The sequence below is a fragment of the Schistocerca americana genome, chromosome 4 (assembly GCF_021461395.2).
Source record: "Schistocerca americana isolate TAMUIC-IGC-003095 chromosome 4, iqSchAmer2.1, whole genome shotgun sequence".
Classification (NCBI taxonomy): domain Eukaryota; kingdom Metazoa; phylum Arthropoda; class Insecta; order Orthoptera; family Acrididae; genus Schistocerca; species Schistocerca americana.
In genome coordinates, this window is record NC_060122.1 from 723,891,569 (window position 1) to 723,902,353 (window position 10,785).

Consider the following 10,785-nt stretch of genomic DNA (forward strand, 5'->3'; position numbering starts at 1 on the left):
AGGGAAGAAAGCCTAATAACAGGTACAATGGGATGTACTCTCTGCCATGCACCTCACGATGGTTTGCAGTGTATGGATGTAGATAGCATATTTAGTTTCTGCTTTATGACAGCAATAAAAGCATAAAAACCAAGCTGTGACATCTCCCATTGGATTGTTGTGTCACTGATCTCTACCCCTGACCTGAAACACAAATCCTCTGCTGTAATTCATGAAGATGTCTACTGACTGGCTCACACAGTGCATCTTAAAGTTTTATGTCTCTAGTCAGTCAGTTTCATAGGTCTACAAGAATAGTGATTATGTTTAAAGCTGCTTTGATTTTTCCATTTCACAGTAGTATGGCTAACAGTGTATCTAGGGATGTCTGTGAAATATCTGATAGAATGCTTGAACTTCTAGACCTGTACAGGTGCGCTTAGTACCTCTGTTGCTTCATTTTAAATGCATTTTTATATTTTCAGATGCATAGCATGAAGTCACATAGAGGACATTCATTGGGCTGTCTAGAGACTTTGGGCCACAGGGTGTATTTCACACGGATAATGAAACTGAACAGTGGGTCATCAGTATTTAGCACATATTTGTTGATACACACATCAGCCAAATGTATTAAGATTATATAAAAGGCACATGTCTTCTTATAACTGAGTCAAATATGAGAGACATCAAATGCAATTGTTGCATAATTTTTCTTACCTTCTTGATGACACATATAGGAATTTTTAGTGTTACGTGAGGGTGCATAACCATAATACTCCCAGCTCTGTAGTTCACTGAACTGCAAGACAGTCAGATTTATCACTAATGGTGAGTGTATTAATGTTAATTTTTTGTGTGCACATTACAGAAAGACTAGAGGAGGAACGTTTGGGAAACATGTGAGCCTAATGGAGCTCTAGTGTGAATGAATAATCATCACCATTACTTTTTTAATGAATTGTGCTATTCTTTAACTCATTTTAGGTATCATTTTCTTTGTGATCAGCTGGACTATGAGAGACTGCAGCAAGCAGTATTATGTTCGTAGTCTAAAAATCAAAACATGACATAGGAAACAGTAGCAACCAAATTGATAAAATAACATCAAACTAACTTTATTTCTATATTTAACTAATGAAGATTTAACTATGCAACACATTCTGTGAACACTGCTCTTTAATTACAGTGGTGTCCATCACAAGAAAGCCAACTGTGAATCTACTGCAGTAATTTCAAAGGTGCAACATGTCCTGAAATTTGCAGCAAAACATCTGTATCCTACACATCTGACTCTGACAGTTACGAATGGCAACAAGAAGCAGAAACTACGAAAGGGTAATGGTGGCTGGGGGGATATTAGAGATCACCAGCTATGCATCAATATGACAAAAATAGGCAGGTAGTACACATTTGTCCCAGAACTGTGGGTTAGGGACAGAATACTTTTCATGCTAGAACTCTCTGTATGTGGAGAATAAATGTTAATCTATAGTTACTGGAGTGGTGACTCACAATTTAGTGCCATGCTCCTAAATCTTTATTTGAAGTCAAATCTTCTAGCTGAATTTCTTGGATGTGAAGTATAAGACTTTATGCACATTTTATATTTGATGCTTCCAGATGTGCATGATCAAACAAAAGTGACAAATATGCTTGAAAAAAAGACTTTCATGCAGATTTTTCTGTCTGCAAAGCACCATTTCTTCTAACTGGAACTGTTTTGTGTAAGGCAATGTAACAGTGTGATACATTGGCAATACAAAATATCTGCATTATTTTTTGTGAAAATGATTTTTTGTGAATGTTTTCCATGAGGTATGCTACATAAAGGCACATGGTTATAGATTTATGTACTGTTCTAATTAAAAGTATATAATTTTTATTGAAACCATGTGTAAAGACATGAACTAAGGCTATTCAGTGTAAATGTAAACACAAATGCACATATTTTTAATGATCATGTGACAATTTGTATAAAAGTGCATCTATATGTGTCAAAAAGATGTTAGCATTAGATTCTAAAAAAAAGCTCTTGTCCATTGAGTGCAAATCATTGACTGCTTGGTTTATTTTTATATTCTAATTATTATGTCACATCCTATATAAAGCTTTGTATAGAAAACATGTTATATATTCTGCCTGGTGAAAACCCATTTCTGTGATCCAAAACTTTTCAAAATATTGTAGCTGTCTTTTATAATTAATATTGGTTTTCATTTTGGCAAGCTTAAAATAGGTATGTTGCTTCCAAAGTGATGTAACCATGCTCAAATTATTTTTAAGATATTCATCTGTAATAATCAGTGAATTTATATGAAACAAAGGATATCGTGTAAGATTTCAGTAAGCATCGGTATTGAAAGAACTAAAGGTAGCTTGTGTAAAACACTGTGGTACATTGAAAAAAATGTACTAATATATTTGTATAAAAATGATTTTCTACTGTAAACTTGTAGTTTCAATTGTCTGTAAGTAATAAAGTGATTTCCGTGAGTGGAGTTGGAAATTGGAGCAGATGCCTCATACGTGCAAAACTTCATAAGGATTCTCTGATTAGAATTTTCTGTGCTAACCATAAAATTTAAAATACTTTAGAGGAGAACTTTTAAAGAAGATATAAATCTAGCTGCAGGCATGGAGGGTCCAAATTAAATCTGTTTGTTGGAAACAGATTCATGCTTCCTTACCAATCATCATGGCAAGATATATATGTGTGTACAGCTAAAATGGTGCTAATTGATGTTAGTTTGTGTAGCAAATATTCTTCATCATCTGTCTTTGTTGTATTGTATCTGCAAGCTTTATGATAGATTAAAGTTGTTTTACATATTGTTCTGTATTCTGACATTGCAAAGGAGATAATTAATGAAGCACAAAGTTAATGCGCTTACTTCTGATGAAGTATATTGCTGACAATATTTATCAGTCTTACCAGTAACTGCTTACCAGAATTTGTTTTATTGCCTATCTTTTTCCATTCATAACAATTGTGTATCTAGTCACGTAAAATAATGTTCATATGTTTCTGTTATATATTTAAAAATTTAAGTGCTCTTGTTTCATAGATCTGAATATTTAAAAGCGCCTTTTTTTGTTTTTTGTTGTTGTTAACATGAAGCAGTCTACAGATGGATTGAAACAATAAAGTGGTAAATAATAGCATAAAACTTTCTGGCTAAAGAAACCGTTATATTACATTATGTACATACATGGAAATTTTGGTGTTCTGTGTATGTTACACTGCTATCCTTTTTATATCAGTGGAAACCAAATAAAATTTCTGAGCAAACTGATTAATTTACTCTTTGGCATTCCGCCACATAATTTTCAACCTATTTTCAGTGTAATATCATAGCAAAAACATTATTATTGTATTGCATTTCTGTGTTGTGTTATTAGTGAATTCTTCTCATTTATTGATTTTAAATTGTCCGAACAATTGTAAAGGAAAACTTTTATTGTCATTAAGAACAATCTTCTTTACATAATTTCTCATCTACTGTGTGCCGTTTGTATACAGTGTTTCAGAAATTCCCACTACAAACTTCTAAGATTTGTAGAGGGGAGTGAGTATGTAATACTTTGAGTAGGAACTCATGTCCAGAAATGTGCTGTTTCTGTTTTGTGTCAGTTTAAGCTCAGTTGTTTAACTCATCCACTTCTGCTTAAGGAGTTGAATTAGACATGATGCAGTACAGTTGTTAGGTAACAATTAAAAAGTAAACATAATGAAACACTGATTTATCACTTAAGTTGGTTGGTTGTTTTGGGGAAGGAGACCAGACAGCGTGGTCATCGGTCTCATCGGATTAGGGAAGGATGGGGAAGGAAGTCGGCCGTGCCCTTTCAGAGGAACCATCCCGGCATTTGCCTGGAGTGATTTAGGGAAATCACGGAAAACCTAAATCAGAATGGCCGGACGCGGGATTGAACCGTCGTCCTCCCGAATGCGAGTCCAGTGTCTAACCACTACACCACCTCGCTCGGTATATCACTTAAGTACATTTGTTTGTACTAACATTTAATATTACACATTTACATTCATCCAAAACAAAAATGACCCAGCTTACTATATGTACAGCACAGTACCACCACATTACAACAGCAACTTTATATGGTGACCACCAACGTTCTCACAGACATTGCACTTACACAGTATGTTCTGGTATGCACTCTCCATCTCACCTGGCACCTCTTCAATTTCTAGTACAGCGACCAGAACTTGTCCCAGCAGATCTTCCTCTGTCTTTACAGGAGTCTCCTAAATTAAAGCATACGGCCCCACAAGAAGTAGTCCACAGGAGTTAATTCTGGTGATTGTGGTGCCCACATGGTTTAACCACTTCAGCCTAACCATCTTTCACCATATCATCTGATGACATGTCTCCAAACCGCACGTGAGAAGTGAGGTAGTGCACCATCATGTTGAAACCACATTTCCTGATGGACCTAAATGTGTTACAGCTTCTAAGAAGGGGTCAAATGTGTCTTGTATGAAGATAAATTACGCAGTACCAGTTAGCTTTCCCAGTCACATGACTGCCTGGAATACCTGCCCACACGTTAATACCAAACCTGTGCTGAAATCTTTGAACATGTGTGACACGAGGGTTTTTGTTTGCTCAGACATGGCTGTTTTGTGAATTCTGAGCACAGTCCCTAGTGAACTGAGATTCGTATATGAACAGAACTCCTTGTAGAAAAAGGGGTGCATTGATGCAATGGTGCAGGAACCACATGCTGTAGGCAACGCATTCTCGAAAATCAGCTGGACGCATAGCACATACCCCTTGTAAGTGGTACAGACATAATTGTTGCTCCCCGCATAACATCCCAGACAATACTTTGACTAACACACATTGTACACATAATTGTTAGAATGTACCTGTTGATGGATTCTGTTCAACGTGATGCAGTACATGTTCTTCATATTCAGGCATTTCAGCATTGCCATGGAGCACCACAATCCTGCCTCATCAGTGAGAAGGTACCTGTTCCTAAGAGCTACTGGGTAATTCGGGCAAAATGTTTGTGTGATGGCTTGCTATATTATACAACACATCTGTGATACAGATGACTAGCAGCTCTTCCATTACCTCGTGCTTCATCGTACACAATTAGCATGTCTGTGTATTCTGAAAATGTGCACAGAATCATGTTTACTATATGGGAGATGAATAGGCAGTAAGCCAGACATTAAGTGATGTCAGGTGATTGTCTGACATAGTGCACATCATTCTGTCTACCCTACTGCACACCAGGATGAGCAACTCGGCAACTCTCTATCCCTCAGAAAACATGGATGCATTACACATCTGAATTGAAATCATCATAGAATGGAAATGATAGGTTTCCAGACATGCATTCCTAATCAAAATATTATGTACACATTCCCCTCTACAAGTCCTAGAAGTTTGTAACAGGAATTTCTGAATATCCTGTATTTTTAATAGAGTTATTTATGGATCTATGAAACTGTATATTTCTCTTTTCACTTAAACTTGACAGGTGTAAATGCCTTACAGTTATGTTGTTGTAGTTGAAATAAAAGGATACAGTTTAAGAAGCAAAAAAGTTATAGGACATTTTTTCTAACTCCTTACAGTTGTTGTTCTGGTCTTCAGTCCTGAGACTGGTTTGATGCAGCTCTCCATGCTACTCTATCCTGTGCAAGCTTTTTCATCTCCCAGTACCTACTGCAACCTACATCCTTCTGAATCTGCTTAGTGTATTCATCTCTTGGTCTCCCTCTACGATTTTTACCCTCCATGCTGCCCTCCAATACTAAATTGGTGATACCTTGATGCCTCAGAACATGTCCTACCAACCAATCCCTTCTTCTGGTCAAGTTGTGCCACAAATTTCTCTTCTCCCCAATCCTATTCAATACTTCCTCATTAGTTATGTGATCTACCCATCTAATCTTCAGCATTCTTCTGTAGCACCACATTTCGAAAGCTTCTATTCTCTTCTTGTCCAAACTATTTATCGTCCATGTTTCACTTCCATACATGGCTACACTCCATACGAATACTTTCAGAAATGACTTCCTGACACTTAAATCAATACTGGATGTTAACAAATTTTTCTTCTTCAGAAACGCTTTCCTTGCCATTGCCAGCCTACATTTTATATCCTCTCTACTTCGACCATCATCAGTTATTTTGCTCCCCAAATAGCAAAACTCGTTTACTACTTTAAGTGCCTCATTTCCTAATCTAATTCCCTCAGCATCACCCAACTTAATTCGACTACATTCCATTATCCTTGTTTTGCTTTTGTTGATGTTCATGTAATATCCTCCTTTGAAGACACTGTCCATTCCGTTCAACTGCTCTTCCAAGTCCTTTGCTGTCTATGACAGAATTACAATGTCATCGGCGAACCTCAAAGTTTTTATTTCTTCTCCATGAATTTTAATACCTACTCTGAATTTTTCTTTTGTTTCCTTCACTGCTTGCTCAATATACAGATTGAACAACATCGGGGAGAGGCTAAAACCCTGTCTTACTCCCTTCCCAACCACTGCTTCCCTTTCATGTCCCTCGACTCTTATAGCTGCCATCTGGTTTCTGTACAAATTGTAAATAGCCTTTCGCTCCCTGTATTTTACCCCTGCCACATTTAGAATTTGAAAGAGAGTATTCCAGTCAGCATTGTCAAAAGCTTTCTCTAAGTCTACAAATGCTAGAAACGTAGGTTTGCCTTTCCTTAATCTTTCTTCTAAGATAAGTCGTAAGGTCAGTATTGCCTCACGTGTTCCAGTGTTTCTACGGAATCTACGGAACAAGTACTCCTTACAGTACTTGTTTATAAACAACATTTTTCATTCTGTTATCCAGGGTATATATGTATAAATTTTTCAAATTTACTACTCAAGAGTAAGCTACATGTAGCTGACTGTGAGAGAAGCAGGAGTCTTTGAGGTTGATACCTTAATATTTTAAAGTTAGTCCTTGCACTTCATTAATTGTAAAACTGTAGGTTAATTTGATCATAAATTGCAGTCTTTTAAATTGGAATGGCAGTTCAGTACAGATCAGTGGTATCCTGGGGATAAACAGTGTGTGTCCTTCACACTGTCCAGTCACAAGTTCAGCTTCAATGATGTTATTCAATAGCTGTTTGATGGTCATCCTTGTTCCATTACATAGGTTTGGTGAGTTGAGATTTCTGAGGAATATGATCAGAGATCCAATTTTAAGTCAAAGGCAGTGTATTTGCATTCCTGGAACTTGCAAAGTGTTTAAAAATTCTATGGAGGCATTCACTCTTTCTTCAACATTTACCATCATATTGACTGACTTGTGTATTCTCTCTTCATTGGGAATTCTCTTTTGAATATTAAAGTTGATATCATCAGCAGTATTATTTTTTGCTGCCAAAAATTAACAAATACACAAAGTACACTTTACACAATTTTCACACTTTATTTTCGATTTATATTCAGTAACTGTATCACTTTGACAATTCACACATCACTATTTGTTTTTATTCACTCACTGCACTACTTTTTTAGTTCCTCTCTTCGTCACTGATAAGAAACTGATGTTTGAACCCACGACTGGTAAATACCTCTACCAATGGGTAGCCCCACCAGTAGCGTATTCCAGAATATACCAAAAAGGCATTGAATGGTACACAATGTTCCAGACATTCCACAACATTTGAGAGCATTCTGGGATGTTCCCAAAGATTCATGAATCTTTTCAAATGTTCCAGACTATTTCTGGACTTTCCAGAACATCCCAGATGATTGTGGAGCATTCTGGAATGTTGTAGAATACTCTCAAATGGTCTGGAATATTCTAAAATTTCTGGAGGGCAAACCTTCCCAGACCTTATATCTTCAAAAGTATGCCCCTCAGGTAAAAAAAAGGAATCTTCGTCATGGATGGATCACACCATACAACTCCCTTGATTGTACTGGGACTCATTTCTTAGTTTTAGCAGCACACACATTGTATGCTTACTTTTATTATATATATTCATTATTCTACTCTTATAGGAAATGTTCTATGTGGATCAAATCAAACCTGAACATCAGCAACACCAAGTGCCATTGATCAGAACTATCCAAGACGTAATCAAAATTGAAATCTCAACAGACATTTTCTTCCCAATTACTTCTACTAAATCTTACAAGTATTGTTAACAAAGTTTAAAACATTTGCTGTTATGAGCCTTTATGTCATAACTGCTATTGCATGTTTCTCTGGTCTATTACTGAAATACAGCACCCAAATAACTGTCAATGCAGTATTCATTTATGTCTATGGTCTAGGACTGTGCTCTGTTATACACAGCACATTTCGCAGAAATGCTTATGTTCTGATGGAAAAATCCAAATGTATTATGATTGTTACCCTGCGTGCTTTCCAAGCTATTATCTTTTATTTCTCCACTGATTGTTACAATTTTGTCTATCCTAGCTACCTGAAATTACCTGTTCAGGGAGTTCTGTATCAGACATTTCCCTCCCTTGATAACTCCCCAGGAAAAGGATCTTGGACTTTTTAATCATCTGATTACTACTAGCCATAATTGTACTTTTTTTCTCTCCTTGTCAGTGTTAATGATGTTGAAGAAAGTTAGTAGCAGAGTGTGGTTGCAAACAAGAAACTTATGTTTTAATTAATTTATTCACTGAAGAAAGAACAATGTGTTGGACACATATTACAACAAGGCATACAAACACATTCAGTCTACAGAGCAAGTCAATCTCCAGTACAAAGATTACAAACAAATCATAAGGAGCATAATATAGAATTAGTATTCTTTCACTGCACCTCAATTATATATAACACTAGTCTACAACTTTACACATTTCCAACCCTTGTGACAATTTTTCAAATTTTTGTTTGCAAAAAGATTTTGTAAAAAGTCTGCTAACTGATTTTCTGTAGCAATGCACTTACCATCTGTTTTCCTTTTCAAATATAAGTCTCCGACTAATTCATATTTAACATACACTACTGGCCATTAAAATTTCTACACCAAGAAGAAATGCAGATGATAAACAGGTATTCATTGGACAGATATGTTATACTAGAACTGATATGTGATTACATTTTAACGCAGTTTGGGTGCATATATCCTGAGAAATCAGTACCCAGAACAACCACCTCTGGCCTTAATAACGGCCTTGATACGCCTGGGCATTGAGACAAACAGAGCTTGGATGGCGTGCACAGGTATAGCTGCCCATGCAGCTTCAACACGATACCACAGTTCATCAAAGGTAGTGACTGGCGTATTGTGACGAGCCAGTTGCTCGGCCACCATTGACCAGACATTTTCAGTTCGTGAGAGATCTAGAGAATGTGCTGGCCAGAGCAGCAATCGAACACTTTCTGTATCCAGAAAGGCCCGTACAGGACCTGCAACATGGGGTCATGCATTATCCTGCTGAAATGTAGGGTTTCGCAGGGATCGAATGAAGGGTAGAGTCACGTGTCGTAACACATCTGAAATGTAATGTCCACTGTTCAAAGTGCTGTCAATGCGAACAAGAGGTGACCCAGACGTGTAACCAATGGCACCCCATACCATCACGCCGGGTGATACGCCAGTATGGCGATGACGAATACACGCTTCCAATCTGCGTTCACTGCGATGTCGCCAAACACGGATGTGACCATCATGATGCTGTAAATAGAACCTGGATCCATCCGAAAGAATGACGTTTTGCCATTCGTCCACCCAGGTTCGTCGTTGAGTACACCATCGCAGGCCCTCCTGTCTGTGATGCAGTGTCAAGGGTAACCGCAGCCATGGTCTCCGAGCTGATAGTCCATGCTGCTGCAATAGTCGTCGAACTGTTCGTGCAGATGGTTGTTGTCTTGCAAATGTCCCCATCTGTTGACTTATGGATCGAGACGTGGCTGCATGATCCGTTACAGCCATGTGGATAAGATGCCTATCATCTCGACTGCTAGTGATACGAGGCCTTTGGGATCCAGCACAGCGTTCTGTATTACCCTCCTAAACCCACCGATTCCATATTCTGCTAACACTCATCGGATGTCGACCAACGCGAGCAGCAATGTCGCGATACGACAAACCACAATCACGATAGGCTACAATCCAACCTTTATCAAAGTTGGAAACGTGATGGTACGCATTTCTCCTCCTCACACGCGGCATCACAACAACGTTTCACCAAGCAACGACGGTCAACTGCTGTTTGTGTATGAACAAACGGTTGGAAACTTTCCTCATGTGAGCACGTTGTAGGTGTCTCAAGCGGCGCCAGCCTTGTGTGAATGCTCTGAAAAGCTAATCATTTGCATAGCACAGCATCTTCTTGCTGTCGGTTAAATTTGGCGTCTGTAGCACGTCATCTTCGTGGTGTAGCAATTTTAATGGCCAGTAGTGTATATTGTATTCCCACATACAAAGAGAGGCAATACAATACTGATTTTCTCTGCAAATTGTTTTCAAATTTTTTAGTCATGGAATAGCTTGTAGGAAGTACTGTACTCAGGGTAGTAGTTACGTATGATAACAACTGATGGGTCATACAATTCCATACAAATATATTTTATTGTCTACAAGATACAAAGCATGTTGTCACGAATATCAATCACAGCAAGCTAACTGCAGAGCCAGAGAGGTTAGCTGAGCTACCTCAGGGCAGCAATATTGTCCCAGGTGACTCCACAGTGTTACACTCCCACAGAACCGTCCCCCCCCCCCCCTCCCCCTCCCTGTAATGTGGCAAAAGGGAAAAAGCTGTGTGCATTGGTTGGATGTCGGTGCAGTGGAGGTGTTAATCGCTGAAATGTCATAATCAGCGACATG

At 38.0% G+C, this 10,785-nt stretch overlaps 1 protein-coding gene across 2 annotated transcripts in view; it reads left to right on the plus strand.

The window, feature by feature from the left end:
- Positions 1-3,279, plus strand: part of LOC124614033 (alpha-1,6-mannosyl-glycoprotein 2-beta-N-acetylglucosaminyltransferase) — a 444,765-nt gene extending 441,486 nt beyond the window's left edge. For both annotated transcript variants that reach the window (XM_047142857.1, XM_047142858.1), the window contains one exon: positions 1,169-3,279. In XM_047142857.1, the coding sequence (XP_046998813.1) occupies positions 1,169-1,385 (217 nt within the window). In that variant the 3' untranslated portion in view covers positions 1,386-3,279. The remainder of the gene's footprint in view (positions 1-1,168) is intronic.
- The last annotated feature ends 7,506 nt before the right edge of the window (positions 3,280-10,785 follow it).